Source organism: Oryza sativa, chromosome 2 (assembly GCF_034140825.1).
Source record: "Oryza sativa Japonica Group chromosome 2, ASM3414082v1".
Lineage (NCBI taxonomy): Eukaryota > Viridiplantae > Streptophyta > Magnoliopsida > Poales > Poaceae > Oryza > Oryza sativa.
Genome location: NC_089036.1, coordinates 26,879,320 through 26,903,491, shown reverse-complemented (window position 1 = coordinate 26,903,491; position 24,172 = coordinate 26,879,320). Strand labels below are relative to the sequence as shown.

Genomic DNA, 24,172 nt, shown 5'->3' with positions numbered 1-24,172 from the left:
TTCCATTAATATCATAACAATCGCAATCTCAAGGCCCTTGTGAACTTGTCCAAGTTTAGGACTCCCAAGCCCCCCCCCCCCCGGCTGATCGGCAGGCCCGTCTTTGTCCAATTGACTTTACATCCCCCCCCCAATCGTCAAGTTAGAACATGCTATTATTTCACAAATGGACCTCAGGTTGGTGCGCACCAACATCGACATATAATGTGTTGGAAATAAGGAGACTTGTATGGACCTGTAACGCACATATGATAACTTTAGCCATCTGCGTTGCTAATGTATAACTCTATAGAGGTTGATGCTAGAGCTATTGGTGTTAACTTCTTGTACGTTGATGCCACCTTTAGGTTTATGAAAACTAAATATGTAGATTTATGCTGCTGTGTTCTGTTGTCGACCTCTTCCCTATATGCAGGCCAATCACCATAATAGCTACACTACCAAGAAGGTTGACACTAACGATTTATAGGTAGACTCTCTGGTTTTGATGTCAATGTGAGGTCCAAACTTGGAATATATTTTGTAGAATTACTTTTTGCAAAGGACCAAGATGCAAAAATGTCGCTCAATTCAGCAACAATCAAACTCTACTAAAGACAAGCGTCGGTCGTGCTCACGTACGCACAACCCACTAACCCATCTTCTTCCTCGCTCATCCATTTCCTCGGACCAACTCGGCACGGCATTATCCTCTGCGCTCCGAACCACATTAATCACCTACCATGGATTCAGGGGCGAAGCCACTTTGGGCGGCCTGGGTGCCCAGGCACCCCCCAGATTCCTAAAATTTCTTAGAGATGAACAAATTTTGGCCCTTTAGGCACCCCTACAGCCCAATAGGAGGCACCCCCACCAGACCTTGAATCCCACGATGCCACTTATTCAGCCCACGACGCATCAGCTGCCCAACTCTTTTTCTCCTCACGACGACTTCGCGAGACGCGCCGTATACGCCGACGCAGCGACGCATCGACTGCCTGCCCTTCCTCCCGACTCCCGAGTCGCGACGCCGACGCCCGGAGCGAGCCGCTGCCCACGAAGACAGGACTGCACGAAGACGAAGCCGCTGCCCACGAAGACGCATCAGCTGCGCGTGCGACGATCGTGGCTGCCTGCCTGCCTGCCTGCCTCGCCGGCGTTCGACTTCGACGATCGACGTTCATCTGATCATCTCGCCGATCTCGTCCTCGTCAGCGTCAAAGACTCAAAGAGCCGCTGCCTGCTGCTCGACTAACTAGAGTGAGTGTTCGTCCTCTGTCCTCAAGGATCATCTCGCCGATCTCGTCCTCAATTAATTTTTTCTCTTTTGTGAACTGCAATTTATTTATACAAAATAATGAATTATAGGTAGCCATGGAGAGGTTTTATAAACCTAAACGGAAAGCTCAAGATATGATCGATGGTAACGGAACTTCATGTCCGGAAGAGATCAATTGGGATGAGGAGATTAAATATGATCCCGGATTGAGGAAAGAAATTGATGCTTACCATCCTAACCACAGAGAAAAGGTGAGAAGAAAATACTTGGAGAATGGACCTTGTCAGCCTCGCACATTTGATTTTCCTATTACACAACTTGGGGGGAAAGAGAAACCTAGAAGATTTAATCCAGAATGGTTTGATGAGTTCTCTTGGCTTGAATACAGTAAGGAAAAGGATAGAGCATATTGCTTTTATTGTTTCTTGTTTAGAGAAAAGAAAGATCCAGGATATGATGCATTTGTTGTCAACGGTTGGAATGGGTATCATAGGAAAGAAAGGCTAAGATCACATGTTGGTGAGGTTGGTGGTTTACACTATAATGCAATGAAGAAATGTGATGCTTTGAGAAATAGAAAGCAACACATAGATGTTGCTTATAATCAGATAAGTGAAGTTGCTAAGAAGGCCTATTTTATTCGGTTGAATGGTTCCATTGATACAGCTAGAGTATTGTTGAAGCAAGGATTGCCTTTTCGTGGCCATGATGAGTCAAAAGAATCCTACAATAGAGGGAATTTTAAGGAGTTCTATGATTGCTTAGCAGAACATGATCCAATTTTACACAAAGCCGTGACTACAAATGCTGCAAAGAATAGTTGTTTGTATGCTCCTGAAATTCAGAGGGACATTGCTGAATGTTTTGCAAATGAGATTGTACAGTCTATCCTGGATGATCTTGGGGATGATTTCTTTTGCTTGCTAGTTGATGAGTCAAGAGATGTTTCTTGCAAAGAACAAATGGCTGTGGTCTTGAGGTATGTTGACAAATTTGGGATGGTGAAAGAGAGCTTCGTTGGCCTTGTCCATGTGACTGAAACAAGTTCTGCCCACCTCAAGTCAGCCATTGATTCTCTTCTTGCAAAGTTTAAACTAAGTTTAAAGCAATGTCGAGGCCAAGGATATGATGGTGCTAGCAACATGCGAGGTGAGTTCAATGGGTTGCAGTCATTGATCATGAGAGATAGCAAATCAGCTTATTATGTGCATTGCTTTGCTCATCAACTTCAATTAGTTATTGTGGCAACCGTGAGAAAACATAAGGGCGTTAGCAATTTTTTAAATATGATTTCTATCTTATTAAATGTGGTGGGTGGGTCAGCTAAGAGAAGGGACATGATTAGAGATATCAATCATGAACAAGTGCAGCAAGCATTAGGTTGTGGGCAACTTGAGACCGGGACAGGGTTAAATCAAGAGCAATGTCTTCAAAGACCTGGAGATACTAGATGGAGTTCTCATTATAAAACTCTGAAAAGTTTGCTTAATATGTTCCCTACAATAGTTCAAGTGCTCAAGGTTGTTGAGAAGGATGACAGAGATTGGAAAAATAGAGATCAAGCATCAAATCTTTTGGTATACTTCCAATCTTTTGACTTTGTATTTTATTTGCACCTCATGTTGACTACATTAGCTGCCACAAATACATTGTCGCAAGCATTGCAACGCAAGGATCAAGACATTGTAAATGCCATTGGATGTCTGAAATCAACTAAACTCCATTTGGATGATCTTAGAACAAATGGTTGGGAAAAGTTATTAGATGATGTGAATCAGTTTTGTGACTTGTATGAAATTGATATGATGGAAATGGAAAGTACATATGTTGATCCCAGACAACCTAGGAAAAAATCAGGAATTACAAACAAGCATCACTATGCAGTGGATTGCTTTAATGATGTTATTGATTGGTTGGTTCAAGAGCTTGATAGCCGTTTTAGTGAGACAACCACTCAATTGCTTGTTTGCTCAGCCGCTTTCAACCCAAGAGACTCATTTCATGCTTTCGATGGAGAGACTTTTATGAGCTTAGCAAAACTATATCCTGATGATTTCAACAATGATGATCTGAGGGACCTTAGACATGACCTTCGCCTTTACATTGGTGATGTGAGAGAAGACAACGAATTCTCCAACATAAACACTATTGCTGAGCTATCTCAAAAGATGGTACAGACAGGAAAACATCAAGTGTATAGATTGGTCTATCGACTTTTGAAGCTTGTGCTAGTATTGCCTGTCGCTACAGCAACAGTTGAGAGATGTTTTTCGGGCATGAAGATTGTAAAAACAAGCTTGGCTAATCGTATGGGTGATCAACAATTGAGTCATAGACTTATTTGCTATATAGAGAAAGAGGAAATGAAAAAAGTTAGCAATGAGGCTGTGGTTCATCGTTTCATGACCATGGAAGGAAAAGGGCGCAAATATGATCTCTAAGAGGTAACACAAATGCAATGCACCTACTTTCGATTGATAATTGTACATTTTTTTTTGCTAAATGATTGACCTATTTGTTCTCTTTTTTTAGGATCCATCACATATTTTGTTATAAGGGACATCTTTGTGCACCACAGTCATCAATGTTGTATTCTTTTATTAATAGTGAGTATTATTGTCCATTCCCCTACTAGTTTACTAATATTTTCACGAAAGTCACTTTGCCATTACTGAAAGTTTAATTTTGATGTTAAAAATTATGTGTTAGCTATACTATTTGCTTGAACATCACAAAAGACATTATAGTCTTGATAAAGTTAGGCACCCCCCACCCATTTGCTCTAGCTTCGCCACTGCATGGATTTGCTTCGTGTCTCAGTAAACACCAACCGCCACGCACCCACACCAAGTCACCAACTCCTCCTCGGTCCTCGCCTTTTCTCCTCCTGGCGAAAGAGCTGCCTTATCTAGCTTCCACTTCCCTCGTCGTCATTCGTCAACCCGGCCGACCAGAAGCATTCCAGAAGCTAATTGAGCAAGCAGTGATAGAGAACAAAACAGCGGCAAAAGATTGCAAAAAATCGCTTTAGAAACATAGCATTACCGCGATAATTCATCCGTGTGTGTGTGGATTCAAATGCCAGCCTTTGTGAAAGGTGCGGCGCCACGCAATTCAAGCCTTTTTTTCACAAAGCAGACGCACTGAGACGCGAAAGCCGGGGGACAGAAGGGGAACAGTGGAAGGTGACACCGGGACACGTACGCAGGTCCGCGGGAGCTAGGGATAAGCGTCGCCGTGTTTCTGTACGTACGTACGTAGATCCTTCGCGCGGGTGAGTCAGTCGGTCGATCGGTGATGAGATCCTCTCCTTTTTCCAGTTTTTTCTCGACGAGCCGAGCCGACAGCCCACGATTCAGTTCGCAAAGGTATCAGCGATTCAGCGTCGACGAGACGATGACTCGGCGAGCGAGGCCGACGACCAGTGACTGCATGGAGTGTACACTGCAAATGGAAATCGGGCTCTTTACTACTCCTACCTATGGTCGAATGATTTATAACTGGAATAAAAACTGAGTTAGCCACGTGGCCGCATGGAAGCAGGCATGAGTTAACGGAATCCCTAAAATGCATGTGTCGCGTTCTAGTTCGTATCTACGCACCTGAATATGCGACATGCTCCTTCCTCCTCCTTTTCCCACCGCCCTTTCCTATCATTCGATCTTCTTTTGCCTTTCTTTTGTTCGTTCTCCATTGTGCTGTGTCCATAAACAACAACGCGACGCGGCCATTCCGACGAGAGCGCCGATACCGATAAGTACGTGCCATCTTTGACGCCACACTACACTACACCTAGCTCGCCTAAAACCTATACTTAGCTTAATTAGCTTCCCTCTTGCTCCATCAAATCACCTCCCATATTTAGTCCCACATCGACCGCGCAACTCCACTCCATCCGACCTAAGACTCGATCGATCGGGAGTGTCGCGCTTGCTTCCCACGCCGGCCGACGAACAGAAGGAAACCGGCAGTGATATATATATGGGCGCCGTAGCGTCGCGCGGGCAGGAGGACGCCGCGCGGGTGGCCGCGGGGCGGGAGCACATGAAGCGGTGCAGGGAGAGGCGGCGGCTGATGCGGGAGGCGGTGCGGCTGCGGCGCCACCTCGCGGCCTCGCACGCCGCGTACCTCCGGTCGCTCACCCACGCCGCGTCCGCGCTCTCCCGCTTCGCGGTCGGCGAGCCGCTCCCGGTGTCCGACCACGCCCCGCCCGCCGTGATCGTCCACCGCCCCGTCGTCGCGCCCTCCACGCCGCCGCCGCTCCTCCGCTCCATCGAGCAGCAGCAGCAGCTGCGGCGGCGCGCGCAGGAGTTGGAGGAGGAGGTCGGCGCTGCTGTTGATGATCATCTTGTTGGCGGCGGGGCCGGGGTGCCGTCGGTCACGCGAGAGGAAGGCGGCGGTGATGAGGAGCTGAGGATGGTGGTGAGGCACCGTAGCCTCGCGGAGGTCGCGGCGGGGTTGGAGGAGTACTTCCTCAAGGCCAGCGTCGCCGGCGACGCCGTGTCGAGCCACCTCGAGGCCAGCAACGACGAGTTCAAGCGTAAGCCACTAGCAACTCTACTTAATTCGCACATTCACATTTACTGTACATGTGGCCACTGCCTCACTGGCCAATACAAAGGTGTGACATTATGATCAGTTGATCACTTAAAAGTAAACACTGACAGAGAGCATGAGTTGCAGAGCAGAAAGTTTTCTTGCCACTGATCACCACCAAATGAATTGATTTTGTTGCAGGTGGACCGCACAGCATCTTGGGCGCGCTTTGCTGCCTGTCGGCGCCGTCGGTTGCGCACGACCGCGTCGACAGCATCAATGGCGAGCAGAGGCATAGCTCCAACTTGCAGCAGCTGCTGGCCTGGGAGAAGAAGCTGTATCGAGAGGTCAAGGTAATGACAAAATACCAAAAAACACATGGTCGAATCAAAACTACTAGCCGTCATACCGTACGTATTACCGTGCGTGTTGTAACTTGTATGGCCAGTAGAGTGATTTGACGTTGCAATGCAGGCGAGAGAGCGGCTGCAGGTCCAGCACGACAAGAAGAAGGCGGAGCTGAGTGACCAGGAGTACAGCAGGAAGATCGACGTGGACGTCCTGAAGCTCAAGGCCGCGTGGGAGAAGGCGCGCGCGCAGCTCACGACGGCCTCGCAGGCCGTGGCCGCGACCTCCGCGTCCATCGCGGAGCTCCGCGACACGCACCTGGCGCGCCAGCTGCTGGGGCTCTGCCACGCCACGCTCGACATGTGGAGGGCGATGCGGCAGCACCACGAGGCGCAGGGCCTGATCGCGCAGCAGCTGCGCGGGCTCAGCAGCCGGACGTCCATGGACCCCACGACGGAGATCCACTACGAGACCACGCGGGCGCTCGAGGTCGCCATGTCGTCATGGTGCGCCGCCCTGGGCCACCTGGCCAAGCACCAGCGCGACTACGTCCACGCGCTGCACGGCTGGCTCAAGCTGACGCTGCAGGAGGCGCCGGCCGTCGTCGACGGCGCCGAGGCGGTGGCCTCCCCCGTCGCCGCCGAGCTCGCCGCCTTCGTCGAGCGGTGGGGGCAGGCGCTCGACCGCGTGCACTGCGCCGACGTGCTCAAGTCGATCAAGAGCTTCGCCGGCGCCGTCCGGTCGCTGTACGGTCTCCAGAGCGACGAGCTGCGGGTAGCGCGGCGCGTCAGCCAGTACTCCCGCGAGCTCGACCGCAAGTCGCGGATGCTGCGGCAGGTGGAGAAGAGCTACTACGACTCGTACGTGCCGCCGATGGGCCTCTCGCTGTGGCACCGGGGGATGAGGCATTGGGGGGACGACGGCATGCACGCGCGCGACGCGAGCAACGAGGTGGCGCAGCGGAGGGACGAGATAGCGGCGTGCCGGAGGACGGTGGAGGACGAGATGCGGAAGCACGCCAAGGCCATCGACGCGACGAGGTCCGCGGCGGTGACCTGTGTGCAGGGGAAGCTGCCCGCCGTGTTCCAGTCGATGGCCGTGTTCTCGGCGTCGCTCGCGCACGCGCTGGAGGCCGTGTGCCGGCATGGCACCCATGTGCAGTAGTTAGCTACACATAGACACAGTTCATTCGTTTGAGTCGGCCATCTCCATTTCCTTTTTCCATTTTACTTATCTATACGACCATACAGTATACACTATACACCAAAGATATACTCCGTATACACGAAACCCTGCTAGGATGTAGGAATGTATAAAGACTAAATAAAAATCAAGGCCCTACTGAGTTTTTACTTTTGACCACTAGATAGGGCTTGGGACCTTTGGAGAGGGGGGGGGGGCATACGGGTTTTATTTTAGGGAAAATTGAAACCATGCCATTATAATTTGGATAAGCTTGACATTGTGATCCGTTCATCTTGCATCGATGTATAAAAACGACAAGGAAATCATGTATAAATCGCTCTAGTAACTAAGTACTCCATTCAAAACCAAAACAGGAAGATTTTAAATCTGTGATAACCTCTCGATTGACAAAACGTGAATACATCATCCAAACACATTGGTCTATGATCTAAAACCCCTGCAAAGAGCAAGCAAACTACTTTTATTCAACTGTAGTTCCTCATTTTTCCCCCTTCGGTAGTATGCCTATGGAAATGAAAAAGGTCTAACGCTCATTTATCTTACACAACTTTCGAAAGAGCCATGACGTTGAAGTTCATTGAGTCAGGGTTGGACGCAATTCTGGCTTTGATGACTTTTGCAGCATCCTGAGAAGAAATCAAAGCAAATTAAACTTCACTCATGGTTAAATATCAAAAGAAGAAGAAGAAGAAATTAGAAAATACACCCTAAATCCATGGATCATAAGCATTCCGAATGTAAAAATGCTAAAAGTTAAGTTCAGTGCATATACATTTTAGCTTGTGCCCCCCTAAGCAAATATAATGTATAAGTTCCATTTGACAAATAATTACGATTATTCATTTCACAAAAAAAACTGCTTGCACTAAAATAAGGGTAGAAATAGAATGTACAAGAATCATTTCAAAACAATAGGTGATAAACAAGCAAGATACAAGAAAAATGCAAAATTTGAGACCTGTAACAAAGTATCTGGTGATGAAGGGCCATGACATATTGGTTGCGATTTTCGTCCATCAAGCTCATAAAGTTCACCTGTTGCATGCCAAAAAATAAAATGTTGGGAACAGATTATTGATAGTTGAAACTAGGATTTGTTTTTTGAGTAAAGGCAGTCGGATACCCACCATCAACACAAGAGAAACATACAAAGTGCTCGTTCACCTCAACATTAGCCTGCAAAGGAAAGATGATTAGGATGGCAGCAACATTAAGGACTATATCATGGATATGGGCAATTAGTAACATTTCTTATCTTCTCCCTTTTCTTTTGGCTAAAGGAGGTTGGTCCACAAGTGCACTTATGTGGTACTGTGGTAGCATATTTGGTTATTCATTGTAATTGTGATTTAAAGCAATCCTGTTATAACTTATAAGAACATCCCTCGTAAGTTCAATTCTGCAATATGAGCTTGTAAACCGAGGGCAGGAAGACTCTAGTATAATGGCATCCTACCAGCAGCATTTACCATCTCAAGGAGTTATTCGAATTAAAACAGTAAGAAATTATGATGGCAAGAGATAAATTTATCTAATCTACTCAACATGATGTTGTTTAAAACTGTATTACAAAAGTGAACATATAGAAAAGGGGCATGCGAGTGGTTACATCAGTGTCGCCAGCCGAAGCAGCAACGGAATGAGCATCCTCCATCTCATCATCCTCCTCAAGAAAGGCAGCACGCTGAAGACAACAAGAACTGTTCATATTAGGATAACAAAAAAGTTTATTAGTGATTAACACAATGAATTTAACATACAGACATTACCTGGACTGGATCCATATCAACAGTTTGTTTATAAAATCTATCAAAATAGGATCCCTCAACTGCAAAGAAGAAAGCAGACATCAGATCTTGTTACAAATAAAAACAGTAAGAATAAGACTAAACAAATTAGGTCATACATCCATGTTTAAGCCAACAAATTAAAGGGCAGCCCAATAACCATAAATTGATTAAGCATGCCAAATTTCTCCTAGACATGCTGGTTGTCTAATATCAATGTCCTTGTACCATTTTTTCACATCATCGCATCAAAGATGTGTACATTTCAGTAAGAAAGCAAAATGGGGAACACTATGAAGTATCACAAATCAAGCAACTATATTTTGCTGAAGAAGGAGACTGAGAAGTGAGGACAGAATAGACATGGATACCTTTTCTTTTAGAACAACAGGCATGGATACTTGCTTTTTACTGTTCAAGCAAACTAACATAATTGGATGAATATGAATCCCTTGAGCAACCTTTTAAAATATCTATTGGATTATTTCTATCTGATAGTTTTTCCTTATTTACTACTATATAGAGAGCACTTTAGGACAGTTAATGACTCAATATTAACTAACCGGAGGTACTAGCTAAGCGTGGATACAAAGCTAAAGTAATTACCCAGCTTGAGTTTGGATGCAGCATTCCCTATTGCATGGATAACACCAACTGTTCCGCATGCGTTGCCAACAGTCTGCTTTGTAAAGTATACCCTCTTGCTCAAATCCTGCATATCAAGGTATTGGGTTAAGAAAATGAAGGGTATATAAAGTTCCAAGTAATAAATAATTTAAAATGTGCACATTTCAAACTGGTAAACTTCAAATTGGCATCGTGCATTGAGTGAAAGTAGATATCCAACATATCATATACGTCAACACTCAACCCATTTAATATGCCAGATGAAGGAAACAGAAACCAACACCCTAAAAAAGGGAAAGCAGGCTAGTATTTCTCAATTAGAATATGAATATGGAACAATATTAATGAACCAAAAACTGAATGCAGTACATACCATAAAAGTCTCCTAGTAAAATGAAAGCTGAACCATAGTTTCACAGTGAGTGCAATTTTTTATGCACTCCCTAAGAAAAATAATGGTCAGGACAAGGAACATGCACAACAATCAGGCCATCAGACAATCTATACAATCATCACAGTTTTACTATAAATTCTGCCACATCTTGTATATGTGACAAAATGCTTTTTCTGCAAATAAAACAGCATCTTAACCAGTTGTGGAACATCTAACTTGACTCATGACTATGGTGAAGTGACTCTACATCAGGTCATCTGCAGTAGTTGTAGAGTCATACTGTACAAATTAAGATGCAGTAGTTGTAGAATCACTTGCATGAGGATTGAACTTCCACATCAAGATATAACATGAGAATTGGAACTGCAGTACATCCATAGCAGCATGTCAATTGACAATTGATTTATAGTTCAAAAAGAAACATAAATTAGGCAATTGATCTAAAATTGATTGGGCACACAGATTTAAGTGATACAGTGTAGCATATCATGTTTACAAATTCCAAGTTACAAAGGATAGTTAAGTCCATTGACCATTTGCATGCATCCTCATTTTTTTTACATAGCACAGTAGTTGTATCTATAAGTACTGCAAGAGAATCAATACTACAGCAAATCCATTACAAAAATAGAAAGGAGGAGAGGACCATGTTTACTGCAGAGAGTAGCCACACACCCAGGTGTTCTGTATTGTTAGTAAAAGGCTAAAAGCACATTGATGCAACCTATAATGTAAAAGAAATTTCACAACCATGATAAAAGGTGAGGTATCTTGGTACTTCCTCCGTTTCACAATGTAAGTCATTCTAACATTTCCCATATTCATATTGATGTTAATGAATCTAGATAGATATATATGTCTAGATTCATTAACATCAATATGAATGTGGGAAATGCTAGAATGACTTACATTGTGAAACGGAGGGAGTATTCAAAAACAGCCATCTCTGGAGTTCACTTGATGGTACTGAGAGAAGAAGGCACTCTTGCATTTCATGATATAGTAATACTGAGGTTCAATGTCCTGGGTACCTCAGAACTAACACATCTAGTTCAGCAAATTCTACAATAGTAGATTCAACTAGCAAAATTTCCAGTACAGTAATAGTGCAATCCTGTGTGGATAGAGTGAAATATCACAAATCAAACAAGCATACAAATTCATACACAACATTCAGTAAAAGAGAACAACTACTTAAAACTTTACAAACAGAGGTCACCGAAACCAATATATCACTACACAACATTAATTTTACAGAGTAATAAAATGTATGCATAAAAAAGAAGGCCAAACACCAATCAAACTGTGAAAGACCTATCTGAATCCTGATCCCGTGCAGTAACTTTAACTGGAATAACAAATCCAATCCACAAAACAGTCTAACTCAATTGCTCAAACCGAGGACAATTCCGTAACAAATCCGATGCACAATTTGTAGTTCAGTGCATGTACACCACAATGTATCAAACCGAGGCAAGACTATCGAGCACATTGGATGCGCTATGCGGCAAAAACAAAACAGATGGGTACAGCCGTACCTTGTCCCCAGCCGTGGAAGTGGCAGCAGCGCCTGATTCCTCCTCGTCGTCGTCCTGATCACCCCACGAAGCAGCATTCATCACCCTCTCGACACCACGTAAATCCACAAAAACCTCGAAGCGGAAGCAGAACGCGAGGGTGGGAACTTACCAGGGAAGTGAGCGGGTAGAGGAAGAGGACGGCGAGCACGGGCTGGGGCACCATGGCGAGCAGCTCGTCGTCGAGGCCGTAGACGTCGCAGAACTGCGCCTCCCCCTCGGCGACTCCCAGCCCCCACATGAACTGCGCGACACGAGCGGAGGCGCCAACCCCGCGACGACCGGTGAGGCGGTGAGTGTGGAAGAGGAGGAGGAAGAAGAAGAAGAAGAGCGCGCGGGAAACCCTAGCGATGGACGCGAGGGCGGCGGAGGAGAGAGAGGCGCTCACCTGGTTCATGACGTCGGGGTTGGCCTCGAGAGGGATCCACCGCTTCCCCATCTTCTCGGCACGCGGCGAGGAGGAGGAAGAGGAAGAGGAAGAGGAAGAGCTTGGCGAGAGATAGGAGGAGGCGAGGCGGAGCGGCGTGGCGTGGCGGCGAATGGGGGAGGGGGTGGGGTAGTACTAGTAGAGTAGCGGCTTTTGGCCGATTTCTTTCGGCGCGATGAACCGGATGAGCGTGGTGGCGTACGCTGTACGCCTGCGGGTGTATGCGGCGCACGAGCTGGCGCCGGACGGCCGTGTCGGTATCTTTTGGGCAGGTCGTTGCTCAATGCTCAAGGGCATTCTGGAAACACTGGCACCAAAATACATACTCCATCCGTCCAAAAAGAAACTCAATTCAAAAAAGATGTGAGAAAAAAAAAATCAATTACACAGTTTACATTGCGAGATAAATCTTTTAGAGAGAATCACTTATATGCCACTAAAAATTGATTTGATTCCTTATATGCTATTGAAAATTGGTTCTTCCCTTATATGCCATTAATCTAAATTTGCACACCCTATCATGCTACTCCCGTCAGTTGGCCGTTAATTTTCAAGAAAAAAAGACGTATTTACCCTTTTGAGTATAGGGCATGCCTAACAACTCAGAGAGGGTAAATATGTCTTTTTTACTTGAGAGTTAACGGTCAACACATGGTCAATTGATGGTAGTGGCATGAGAGGGTGTACAAATTTGGACCAATGATATATAAGAGAATAGCCAATTTTCAGTGGCATATAAGGGATCAGACCAATTTCCAGTGGCATATAAGGGATTATCTCAATCTTTTAAGCATAATTACGCCATGATATTACAACGTGATGCTACAGTAAACATTTTCTAATGATTTGTTTTGTTATTAGTCTATATTTAATACTTCAAATGTGTGTCAGTATACTTCAAAGTTTTTACACCCAAATAACTAAGCACACCCATAGACAGAATAACTGATTAAAAAACATGAATTTATTTATATTATTGAAGTGAATTGTACTTCTTACCTACTTGTACTCACCCATCCCCTACGAGTGTGTTTGCATAATGGGAAATGGGGGTGGGATTGGGATTGGGAAATAAATGAAGGGTTAGGATTAAATGGAAGGGGGAGAATGAATAGTTAGAATTTAAAGATGGGTGGGAAATTATTTCCTTTTCCCATTTGCCAAACACTACCTATTCGGTTAAACAAGTGACCAAGAGTAGGAGATTGCTTAATAACACATACTTAAGCCAGAAAAACATAAGTATGAAATAATATAGCGGATGTTAAATCTTATAACCGAACCGAACCCGGGGTTTAAAAAAACGGAACCAATGTCTAGTCCGACGATATAATTAACTTGAGAACCAAAGGAAAAATGAGCTAATATAATTAACTTGAGAAAAATCATTTAAACCAAATGATTTTCTACTGAACCAAAGTAAAAATGAGCTGGCTTGATTAAATCCCCGATGTACAAGGTCTGTATTTTTTAAAACCCTACCTAATTCTTAAATATTTTCATACCAGAAATATATAAAAAGTGAGCACATGGCAAAAAAGTTGGGCCCGTTACTACCTTTACTGCATACATGCATGCGCGCCTGACTATTTGGGCTAGTCGCTACAATAGTTTTAGAAACGAAACAAATATATTTTTATGTGTTGATTAAATCAAAATTCTCAATAAAATACACTAGTACTCAACGTTACTTATTTTATTGAACCGGTCGGATTCACCGGTTGGAACACAGGTCGGGTTCAGAGTGGCAATCAGTAGGTCGTCCCAGGGCCAGCGCCGATCCCCATCCGTCCCGCGAGCAAGCAGAGGCGGCGCCGTCGCTCGTCCTGCTGCTTCCGCCGCATCCTCCGCCACCGCCGCCTGCGCCGATCCCCCAACCGTCCCGCGAGCGAGCGAGCGAGCGAGCAGGGGCGCCGTCGTTCGTCCTGCTTCTTCCGCCGCTTCCTGGTTAGCACATCCTCTTTCCCATCTCTCTCTACCCAAGCACTCTTTATATATATATATATATATCGAATTTGCGTTAACCCTAGCTTCTGTTCTAGAAATTTGCCTTAACCTTCACACTAATAACAGTTTGTTTGTTCCCAAAAAGTTTGGGGGTTCATCTGAATCCCCATGTCCCATGTTAGATCCGCCCATGTTGCCGCCTGCTGCGTGTTGGGAACCTGCTAGGTTAATTGTTCACTAACAGCTAGTAGTAGCATGAAAACACTCTCGTGCTTCCCTGTTGCTAAGCGATCTTCTTGACTCAATAAGAGAGAGTCATGTCTTGATTGCTAGGGCATGTCTGGTTGTTTGCTGATTCGGGCTATAGCTCGCCGAGGTAAACCGAAGCGAACCTTTCCTTGGAAAGCTATTTGGTTGGTTTGCTTTGCACACTAGCTTTTCACTCGGTTTTGCATAAAACTTGTGCGAGAGACGAGCTTGCCATCAAAGGCGAGCCAAATGGGCTCTCCTGCGCGAGCCAGTTTTTTCTTGCGCGATATGGCTTGATTTTTTTACTGCTACCAAATGCCTCTCCTCACTGGGCAAGGCTTAGATCCAAACGAGCACGTGCTGTCTTGTACCATATTGTTCAAGTAGCCATGCACTGAAGTCTGTTGGTACCCTGGTAGAGGTGACCAGACTGTGGAGAGGGGTCAATATTTAGAAATGAATTTATTTGGTGCTAAACTTACCCAAAAATAGATGCCCTTTTACAATACATTCAATCAAACCTTAAAAACCTTGTCCACCAATAATACCCAAAAATAGATTTGTTATGCGAAAACTGCATATGATTAAAAAACAATTGTTCCTTAAACTGCATTTGCACACCTGTGTGCTTTGAGTTGGTCTCTTGTTTTCTTTGCTTTTTAAAACTTGATGTCCATTTTACTTGCAGGTTGCTGTTCCTATGGACTTCACATATCATATCTTTTGAATATTGTGATCACCCCATTTTCTTGTTGAGGGTACATGAATAATCTCCATTTTTGCATTTCAGGTACTTTACCCCAGAATAGCAGTGATGTGTCAAAATCTATAGTTGGTCAGGTGCAAGCAGAAGAGCAGGAAGGAAATGGCCAGGCAAACCAACAAGCAGTGCAGCAACATATGATTTTAGCAGGCCAGTTGTCTCAGCCAAAATCGTTAACTGAAGGTTTGGAAAATAATGTCTACCCAATTAACGGAACACGATCACCAGCCAGAACAAGAACCACCACATTCTGAAAACCATCTGAAACAGGCAGAGCCAAACAGCTTCCAGTTCGCTGAAAAGGAAACAGGCTATGCTGGTCTACAGAATTTCACAGGCCCCAAGGTGGATGTGGGTCAGACTTCAGGAGAGCAGCAGCATGTAAAACAGATGGTCGGTCAGCAAGCACCACCTGGTGCACAGGACGCAAGGAAGCGGGGATACCAACCGTCTATACCATTTAATATGTTGATTCCAATCCTACAGGCTCATCTTGACAGAGACAAGGATATGCAGCTTCAAACTGTGTGGGCAAAACTTAGGGTGCGCTTTTGTCTCACTCCTCTGTTGTTAGCTGCTGTTTTTCATCAATTTGATTGGCTAGGGAAACTACACAGCCTTGTTGAGGCGAAGTGGGGAGCAAAGTTAACCTGCTTCGCACATCTATTAATTTGTTCAAAGTTATATATCCTCTATGTTGTTAATATCGTTGTTAGACTTCTAAAATTTGTTGCTAAAATTAGGACTTAGGGCGTGTTTGGTTTGTGGCCGAACCCAACCAAGCCAAAAGAAAGACATCTATTTGGTTTGTGGCCAAAAAATTGGCATTGCCAAATTATTTCGCTTAGTACACTACATAAATGCAACTTTGGTAGTAAACCAAACAAAAGCCTAGCCAATTATTGCCATTTTTAATCCATTTGAATAAAAGAGGCGCCTGGGATCTTTTTTTTTCTTTTTTTTTTTGGGGGGGGGGAGGGTGAGATAAATGAATGCTAGCAAAGATGCCTCATCATTTAAAATGGAGTTTGCACCATTTCCACTGAAATGAAACTAACTCAGCTGTACCATTCTATGTTTGTAGCGTAATGAAGTTCATAAAGATGATTTCTTGAGAGTTATCAGGAACATCGTTGGAGATCAAATGCTAAAGCAAGCAGCCCATAAAGTTTTTGCACAGGTGAACGGATTGTGTTAACTTCATTGCTGCCATTTGTTTCCCTGATAACTGTTTAATAAATATCAATCAAGTTTGATGAAAGTGAAGTCACTCTTAATTGTCATGTTGGACGAGAGATCACTGAGTAGGAAATATCTTTATTTAATTTGTTTTCAGATGCAAGCCCAGGCACAGAGAAGTGGCCAGGCAAATGCAAATCAGCAGGCTAATGCAAATCAGTATTCTTTACAATCCCAAGTATCTTCCAGCGGTTCAGCTCAATTACATGATCAGCAAGTTCACGTGTCCACCACACCTAATCAGGGCCAAAAAAACCAAGCATTGTCTTCATCCCAAACCTTTGTGCAATCTGGCACTCAGGTGCAGAGCAGTATGACTGCTCATGATAATTCCATCCAACGGCCAGATGCAAAGGGAATGCATGTTACGCCGAACCGACCTCCTGTTATGAACTCAGCAATTTCTGCACAAACAATGAACAAACAGCAGCAACCCACACAAGTCCAGCAAGCCTCACAGCAAATATATGGAACAACTAATCGCCCTGACCAGCCATACACTAGGCCAATCGGTGGTTCAACACCTCTTAGCTCACTGAGTTCAGAATCAGAAATAAGGCCTTCCTCTCATCCTGCAAAAATGGAGATTCTTCCTTCTCATCCAATGACACAACAAAATGCAGCTGCGCAGCAAATGCAACAGAACAAGGATGTGAAGACTAATGCTTCTAATCCAAGGAGTAATGCAAAGCAAGATTCGGGGACAGGTAAGGGTCGTGCAGTTGGCACTGGAGGTTCTTCAACGAAATCGCAAGGGAAGCAGGTAATTCAATTCCTGCATCATCTCACCTATCTGTCTTATGATATATTCAAATCAAATTTCCAGATTCATATGCAACCCAATTCCTCGATCCATCTAAATAGTCTGAATTACCAATAATTTTCATTTATGCAATTCCCCATGTTACAAAGGGATAGTTACATGCATAAAAAAATTCCTACAAGTTTATTTGCATTCCATCACAATTAGTTTTTGTTGGACTCAACACAATTAATTTTGATGAACGCCATAATAAACGGAAATGATCAATGTTAGTGAGATCTGATGCCATAATTCTTCAGGTAGAAGATTGATCAAACTTACCTAGGATAGCCTGCACTTGATTGTATCAATATCTTGGAGGAATGGAAATATGTAGTACCAGAACAGAGAACCTCCACTGTTTTGAAGTTTTAATTTTTGCTGTTACACTAAGTTGCATACAAATTCACTCAGTAATTGCCCTTTTTATTTGCTCATACGACCACTCTTATCATTTTGAGAATGTGGCCATCTGTAGTACATCCCGCTGTTACATGCAGGGTTATTTCATTGTTATCAAGGTGTTTACTAAGTAGTGGCCACTTGCCCCACCATCTGACACCTCACCTGGGTCCCTGTGTCTGGACAGGGCCTTAACACCTGACACAAAAAATAGGGGATGGGGGATTGGTTCATGGAGAGGGCTAAACATTAGTCACAACTTTTGGGATCTTTGTTTTTCTGCCATTTCTCTTTTCTCAATCTATTTCACTCCAGTTTCCTCTACTTTCTGCTGCATCCTGGTCAACCAGGTGATGGCTTGAGTGCTTTTTTTTTTGTGAAGGCCTTATTATCCTATGAAAATAATTTTGTGAAGGCCTTATTTCTGAGGAGTAACATGTGATTTAGTCAGAAAATGGCTGAAAGTGTATTTGGTTGATTTCCAGTTGTATGGCTATGCATGCATACTTCAATAGGTTCACAGCAACCATGAAACTATTATATGCCTTCTCACATGTAGCTGTACGTATAATTATCTGACTGGACTGTCAGGGCCCCCCTAACTTTTCCACACCTCCCGCTGCAAAGAGTAACAAGAAAACTGCTGGGCAGAAGAAGTCATTGGAAACATCAGGCTCTACACCACCCCCTCCTAGGTTTTTGTAGTTCATTTCACCCCATATGCTCTTTCATTAGCAGATTGTTCAGTACATTCAATTTTTGGATAATCCTAAGGTGATTTCCTTTTTGTCACTAGCAAAAAGCAGAAGACTTCTGGAACCTTCCAAGAACAAAGCTTCGATCAACTAAATGATGTCACGGCTGTTAGTGGTGTTAATCTTAGGGTACGCATCTCCCTCTATGATTCTCATTTGATGTTTGTTTTATTTTTGTATATCCTCTTTATATTCCATCACTGTTTTACTTTAACAGGAAGAAGAAGAACAGCTACTCTCTGCCCCAAAGGAAGAGAGCTGGGCCTCAGAAGAAGCAAGGAAAATTGCACAGGAAGAAGATGGCAAGCTTTTTCTGCAGAAAGGCCCACTTCTGAAGAAACTAGCAGCAATCGGTTAGGACCTTGGAATTTCATATTGACACTGTAAAACAATATTACATGGCAATATATACTATCGAAGCAATACTAACTGATGAAACATTTTTCACAGTTCCTAAATGCAATTTGAAGAGCATTGGTGGTGATGTTGAGCATTGTTTATCAATGGTGAGCTATTCATATGATTGTCCTTAAGAATTTTTTCAGAGTAATGCAGTATATCTAACATAAATGCCTTCAGTGCGTGGAGGAGCGATTGCGAAGATTTATCAGTACTCTCATAAGAGTTTCAAAGCAGGTTATTTTACACAACATTCAATTACTAAATTTATGGTATTGTTGTTATTTTGATGTACTAACCATGATTTTCTTATTGCTAGAGAATTGACACAGAAAAGTCTGGCCATCAACTAGTTATAACATCAGATGTTGGCCGGCAAATTTTGCGGATGAACCAGAAAGCTAAGGAAGAATGGGATAAAAAACAAGCAGAGGAAACAGACAAGAACAAGAAACAAAATGAGGTGTTCCATAATATCTATGTTATTTGCTTGTGTACAATTTTGCATGACATGCTTGTTCCGTTGAACTATCATGTTATTACTATGGCACATCATCTTCAGTTATTTATCACTACCTTTATGCTGTCCTAAGTCCTAAATTATTATTTGTTGTTCTTTTATCCATTTTTATACTGAAATATCTAAACACCTCTCTCTCTCTCTCTCTCTCTCTCACACACACACACATGCATGCCTACCCCGCACACATCCCACACTCTCCTGTACAACTTATCCCAAAGGAAAACTGAACGATTTAATTAATATATTTCTATTTTCAATTTTGACACGAAACAGTTTATAAGCAGCTTCACATGAAAAGGGACTGTAGCAGATTTCTTTGTCTTCTCACTGTTGAAGATCATACATTTTTTATGGTTACGAAAGGTCCATCAAGTTGCGATGTTGCAGTTAGTCATTCTAATTAACCATATCCTTACACACAGGTTGACGGCGGTGGCACTGTGGAATTAGACAAGGAAAAGGAGGAAACTCGTTCAAAGAATGCAAAGGTAACTTTACTAATGTGATATTTAGGTTTGGTGGCAGCCCTTGTTTTCCTAATATGCTTGACCTGTAGCCCAACAAAGAAGAAGATGACAAGATGAGAACAACAGCTGCAAATGTTGCCGCCCGACAGGCTGTTGGAGGAAGTGATATGCTGTCCAAATGGCAACTGATGGCTGAACAAGCTAGACAGAAACGCGAAGGCCTTGATCTGGCTGCTTCTTCACAGCGCGGGACAGCTTCCAGGTCGCATATGGCTGGGAAAGGTCCCACAGATCACCACGAAGCTTCGAAGAGGACCCATTCTGCAGCGTTTGGAACTGGTAAATCAGCAACCTTGCATTGATTTATTTTCCGCCCTTTCATATTATGCTAGAAAAAGCTGCAACTTCAGTATCCATGTCATATTGCTATTGCAGGAGGCATGAACAGGCAAGGCAGGGGTCCATTTGCAGCGTCTCATCCAAAAGGACCACAAAGAACTATTTCTATGAAGGATGTAATATGTGTCCTCGAGAGGGAACCTCAGATGACAAAATCGCGGCTGATATATCGGCTCTATGAGCGGTTGCCTGGAGATTCCACCAGAGATTAGGCTTGAATCGTCATTTATTTGGTGTATGTATGCACATTTGTGTAACAATATCGAGCTATAACTTATTGCTCTACTCCTTCCATTTTCTCTGGTTTGGAGTTGCGAGGTGTGGGTGGGTGTGTTGGGGGAGGGGGGGGGGGGACAAAACTAGTGTAACAAGTTAGCTGACATGGTACTCTTAGAATATGAACACATAAGATGTACTTCCAAACAAAATGGTCATGTAAAGATTATCACAGTGTAACAGATGGCAAGATTGCCCATTGCTGCCTGCTGGTGCATGCGCTTGCTCATTGTACTGTTATAATTCAGTGAGATAATTTGGAGAAATCCATTGTTCTGATTTATTTCTTTCCCTGGGTTCCAGAGTGTTGGATACATTGCGCACTAAAATCGCGCTAAATCTAACACTGGTTACATTGATCCAGGAAGGAACACTGCATGCAAAACTACAATGAGACACCACACCTAAAATGCACACACTAGTGAGACTGGGCATTCAGCAACTCATTCATAATCTAAAAGAATTCGAAGTCGAGGTATTTCCCGCCGGACCTGACCTCGGCGCCGACCACCCTCTTGCCGCCTCCGCCGCCGCTCGCCACCGGCTCGGCCACGCCGTACTTGGCCGGCAGCTCGGCCTCGACATGCCTGGGCACCTCGGGAGGCGTGCTGCACCGGATGAGCGCCCAGTTGACGCCCTCGAAGAAGGGGTGCTGCTTGATCTCGGCGGCGCCACGCTTCACGCCGAGCCGCTGCTGCGGCTCTTTCACCAGGAGGCCCCTGATGAGGTCCCTCCCGGCGTAGCTCGTCGACGGCGACTCCGGGAACCGCAGCTGCTGCCCGACCACGTTGAACAGCGTGGCGCGGTTGCCCGACCCCTTGAACGGCGTCTTGCCGTAGAGGAGCTCGTGGAGGAAGATGCCGAACGTCCACCAGTCCACGGCGCTGCCGTGGCCTTCCCCCTTGATGATCTCCGGCGCCAGGTACTCGTGCGTCCCCACGAAGGACATTGACCGCGCCGACGTCGGCTCGGCGACGAGCTCCGGCAGGGCGGCGCCACCGCCCTGCCCCAACTCGGACCTCGGCCTCCGGCCCTGCTTCTTGCTCCTCTGGCCGAACAGCTTGGGCATGAAGCACGCCGGCTGGATGCACACCGAAGAAGGCTCCATGCAAGCAGGCTGCACGCAGAACGAACCGCCGGCTCTCCTGGGATCGGAGTCGGACGCCGACGCTCTGATGAGCGTCGGCGACACCGCGCACCGCAGAGAGAGGTCGAAGTCGGAGAGCATGATGTGGCCGTCATCGCGCACCAGGACGTTCTCCGGCTTCAGGTCCCGGTAGACGACGCCCAGCATGTGCAGGTACTCCAGAGCTAGGAGCACCTCAGCGGCGTAAAACCTGATCAGTTTTGCACATTCCAATTCCTATCAGTACTTCAACTAGCAGACAGTACTATGGGATGGTTAAAGAAGATGACAAGAATCAGAGTATATGCTAAGCATTATTACTAGCAGTTATTGCAAGTTTGCAACACAAGAAGTTACCAAGCAGAAGAACACAGCTGTGCATTCTAAATTGTCATGCCATCGGATGCCAAAACTATACTGCATGTACTATTGCATACTATGTCCCAATCAATGCAGATTGATGTGTAAACATCAGGGACCCTGTGTTCATAAATACTGTAGTACTGTACTCCATGGCTGTTAGTCTGGAGAGAATATTTCAGCAGGCCAATTTCTCAAATATCCATCACTAAAAAAACAATTAATAGTTCAAGAAAATTAATGTATCATGGGTACAACTGTTGTTAAGATGGCATTGAATTTGAATACCAACATTAAAGGAGTGCTAACTAACATGTCAAGATAAATGGCATAGAATCATAGGCAAATTTGCTCAAGAAATTCACCTTGCTGCATATTCAGAGAAATGCTTTCGTGGCTGCCGTTGCCGCAGAGTGTGCAGATCACCACCCGGACAGAATTCCATGACCAGACATGAGAACCTGTCAGTCTCAAAGTGTGTGTACAGAGTTGGAAGGAATGGGTGATCCAAAAGCTGCAGAATTTCCCTTTCAGTTTGAGCTCTGTTCAACTTCTTTCGGCTTGCTAAGGACGCCTTGTCCATTACTTTCATCGCAAAGTAGCACCTTGTCCCACTCAACTCTGAGAGGTAGACGCTGCCAATGTCACCACAGCCAAGACGCTTGAGCAATCTAAAATGGCTCATCCCAAGGACATTGCCCCGACCCCGGACAGCTAGAATAGCCCTCCATCTAGGATCATTGCCCTTGTGAGGCTTGTTAGCACTTCCTGTGATGTTACTCCAGTTGCTGTCATCGCTAACGCCACTACTATCACTCGCTCGACTCATGCTGGTCTTTGTGCTTTCCATTGAGTTGCCTCGGGTGCTATCCTTTGCGCTCTCACATGTCTTCTCCACGGTAAGGATGGATTCACTAGTTAGAACTCCACTTCTACATGTGCTTGTGGATCTTCCCCTGATGCTTGTGGCAGCGACCGCACCAGTGCTGTCACTGCTACTGTGTGGGCTGACATTGCCACTGGGAGGGAAGGAGGCATCCCAGACGCAATCCTTCTCCTCCGAGGCCTGAGTTGAGGATACGGCTTCAACAGCATCTGGTGCTACCACAGCACAGTGCACCTTCCTCTCTTCAACCAAACCATTGACATTAACTGTGCAAACAATCACATCCGGCTTTGCATCCATGGCATGGACTGAGAGGTCCTCCATAGATGCTCCTTTGACCGATAGGCCTCGCATCAAGCACTCGGGTGGCTCAGGCTTCTCCTCGTCGATCGCGACATACACCGTGCTCATAAGATCCACATCAATTGGCTCCGGAGGGTGGCTCACCCCGGAGAATGAACTCCGGCCACCCTCGTCAGATGACTCCTCGCTCCGAAAACTCTCCTCACCTTCTGCCAACAGATCCTTCTCATACTGCTCTTGTGAGCTTCCCCCTTCCCTTGATGGATTCAGCACAACTGATTTGAGCAACTCTACATTATTTGGCAGCTGAGCAGTGGCCACCAAAGGGCCCTTTGGCTCCACAATCTTATCAGCTACCTCCATCATCCAACTTTAGCATCACCAGCGCTCAACCACTGAGGTGATTACTCTCCCAAAATAATGAAATTGAAGCAGTTTTGAGCATTAAAAGATTCTTAGAAATAAGCAAAGCTCCAGGAAGTAGGGACCGCAGGCAACCAACCAAATTACAATTTCAAGAACCTGAAGCAACCTGCAACTTGTCTGTAATTGAAAGGATTCCAGCCACCAAGAAATCAAGAATCCACAGCCTGCTCCTCCAATTATTGGTGCCCAAAGAGGGCAAATGTAGGAGCCGGGAGCACTCTCAGTTCTGCAGAGAAATGCACAATAATCAGCTTAACACGCCAAATTGGACATGGATTTGTGAATGGAACTCTAATCCACTGGAACTAGACCAAAAGTTTATCGAATCCTAAAATCCTAAAAGCAAAACTAAGCACATTTAATATCTTCGCGCACATAACCGAACAGCAAATATTTCTACTTTCCCAAGAAACCTGAACGAGCCTGACCAAGAGGGGGAAAAGAAAACTCACCTTGGATAACTCAAGATGGAGATCCCGGAGCGGCTTGAGCTCAGTTCAGTCTCTCTGTCTCCCAGCCATTCTCCAGTCAAGCCTCGCCCCTCCCCCCTGATATACTGCTACTTCCCGAGCGACCTCACCTCCCACTCGCACCACGTACTTCCGCACCGCGTGATTCGAGGAGATCGAAGTGGGAAGAAGGGAAAGCAAACGCGAGTCGTGGAACGGTGGAGCCGACGAACTGAGAAGT

At 45.0% G+C, this 24,172-nt stretch overlaps 5 protein-coding genes across 7 annotated transcripts; 3 read left to right on the top strand and 2 right to left on the bottom strand.

Annotated features, from left to right (window-relative positions):
- Positions 1-1,353: 1,353 nt before the first annotated feature.
- LOC136355284 (uncharacterized) lies at positions 1,354-2,599 on the top strand. Its single transcript, XM_066307670.1, has 4 exons — positions 1,354-1,402; positions 1,925-2,006; positions 2,079-2,508; positions 2,582-2,599. The coding sequence occupies exons 1-4, from the start codon at positions 1,354-1,356 to the stop codon at positions 2,597-2,599; spliced, it is 579 nt and encodes a 192-aa protein (XP_066163767.1).
- Positions 2,600-5,009: 2,410 nt separating this feature from the next.
- On the top strand, positions 5,010-7,504 carry LOC4330188 (protein ROLLING AND ERECT LEAF 2-like). Its single transcript, XM_015771684.3, has 3 exons — positions 5,010-5,798; positions 5,996-6,147; positions 6,269-7,504. Exons 1-3 carry the CDS (start codon positions 5,240-5,242, stop codon positions 7,304-7,306), a joined length of 1,749 nt encoding a protein of 582 aa, XP_015627170.1. The 5' UTR covers positions 5,010-5,239; the 3' UTR covers positions 7,307-7,504.
- Positions 7,505-7,706: 202 nt separating this feature from the next.
- On the bottom strand, positions 7,707-12,352 carry LOC4330187 (ubiquitin carboxyl-terminal hydrolase 3). Of its 2 annotated transcripts, XM_066307344.1 has the most exons (10): positions 12,122-12,352; positions 11,846-11,977; positions 11,695-11,748; positions 10,475-10,519; positions 9,742-9,847; positions 9,118-9,176; positions 8,958-9,032; positions 8,476-8,524; positions 8,307-8,383; positions 7,707-7,974 (listed from the first exon to the last, which is right to left on the bottom strand). In XM_066307344.1, exons 1-10 carry the CDS (start codon positions 12,170-12,172, stop codon positions 7,888-7,890), a joined length of 735 nt encoding a protein of 244 aa, XP_066163441.1. In that variant the 5' UTR covers positions 12,173-12,352; the 3' UTR covers positions 7,707-7,887. The 2 variants fall into 2 exon arrangements, with proteins under 2 accessions (XP_066163441.1, XP_066163442.1); XM_066307345.1 differs by lacking the exon at positions 10,475-10,519.
- Positions 12,353-13,879: 1,527 nt separating this feature from the next.
- Positions 13,880-20,647, top strand: LOC4330186 (transcription initiation factor TFIID subunit 4b). 2 transcript variants are annotated; one of them, XM_066307343.1, is made up of 13 exons: positions 13,880-14,107; positions 15,147-15,662; positions 16,204-16,299; positions 16,456-17,121; positions 18,190-18,257; positions 18,359-18,446; positions 18,535-18,670; positions 18,768-18,823; positions 18,897-18,953; positions 19,036-19,179; positions 19,662-19,727; positions 19,796-20,045; positions 20,142-20,647. In XM_066307343.1, exons 2-13 carry the CDS (start codon positions 15,315-15,317, stop codon positions 20,315-20,317), a joined length of 2,151 nt encoding a protein of 716 aa, XP_066163440.1. In that variant the 5' UTR covers positions 13,880-14,107; positions 15,147-15,314; the 3' UTR covers positions 20,318-20,647. The 2 variants fall into 2 exon arrangements, with proteins under 2 accessions (XP_066163440.1, XP_015626016.1); XM_015770530.3 differs by having other exon boundaries at positions 18,154-18,257.
- On the bottom strand, positions 20,638-24,172 carry LOC4330185 (serine/threonine-protein kinase D6PK). Its single transcript, XM_015770531.3, has 3 exons — positions 23,935-24,172; positions 22,233-23,708; positions 20,638-21,718 (listed from the first exon to the last, which is right to left on the bottom strand). The coding sequence occupies exons 2-3, from the start codon at positions 23,420-23,422 to the stop codon at positions 20,836-20,838; spliced, it is 2,073 nt and encodes a 690-aa protein (XP_015626017.1). The 5' UTR covers positions 23,423-23,708; positions 23,935-24,172; the 3' UTR covers positions 20,638-20,835.

Bases quoted from the DNA above. Each gene is read 5' to 3' on its own strand.
- LOC136355284 (XM_066307670.1), top strand. From the start codon at position 1,354: ATGGAGAGGTTTTATAAACCTAAACGGAAAGCTCAAGATATGATCGAT. The intron at 1,403-1,924 runs GTAACGGAACTT...CCATTGATACAG, and splicing joins AGCTCAAGATATGATCGATG to CTAGAGTATTGTTGAAGCAA. The intron at 2,007-2,078 runs GTTCTATGATTG...TGCAAAGAATAG, and splicing joins AATAGAGGGAATTTTAAGGA to TTGTTTGTATGCTCCTGAAA.
- LOC4330188 (XM_015771684.3), top strand. From the start codon at position 5,240: ATGGGCGCCGTAGCGTCGCGCGGGCAGGAGGACGCCGCGCGGGTGGCC. The intron at 5,799-5,995 runs GTAAGCCACTAG...ATTTTGTTGCAG, and splicing joins CAGCAACGACGAGTTCAAGC to GTGGACCGCACAGCATCTTG. The intron at 6,148-6,268 runs GTAATGACAAAA...GTTGCAATGCAG, and splicing joins AGCTGTATCGAGAGGTCAAG to GCGAGAGAGCGGCTGCAGGT.
- LOC4330187 (XM_066307344.1), bottom strand. From the start codon at position 12,172: ATGGGGAAGCGGTGGATCCCTCTCGAGGCCAACCCCGACGTCATGAAC. The intron at 10,520-11,694 runs GTACGGCTGTAC...GATGTACTGCAG, and splicing joins CTTCCACGGCTGGGGACAAG to TTCCAATTCTCATGTTATAT. The intron at 7,975-8,306 runs GTCTCAAATTTT...ATTTCTTCTCAG, and splicing joins CACCAGATACTTTGTTACAG to GATGCTGCAAAAGTCATCAA.
- LOC4330186 (XM_015770530.3), top strand. From the start codon at position 15,315: ATGTCTACCCAATTAACGGAACACGATCACCAGCCAGAACAAGAACCA. The intron at 16,300-16,455 runs GTGAACGGATTG...ATTTGTTTTCAG, and splicing joins CCCATAAAGTTTTTGCACAG to ATGCAAGCCCAGGCACAGAG. The intron at 19,180-19,661 runs GTGTTCCATAAT...CCTTACACACAG, and splicing joins AGAACAAGAAACAAAATGAG to GTTGACGGCGGTGGCACTGT.
- LOC4330185 (XM_015770531.3), bottom strand. From the start codon at position 23,422: ATGATGGAGGTAGCTGATAAGATTGTGGAGCCAAAGGGCCCTTTGGTG. The intron at 21,719-22,232 runs GTGAATTTCTTG...AAAACTGATCAG, and splicing joins TTCTCTGAATATGCAGCAAG to GTTTTACGCCGCTGAGGTGC.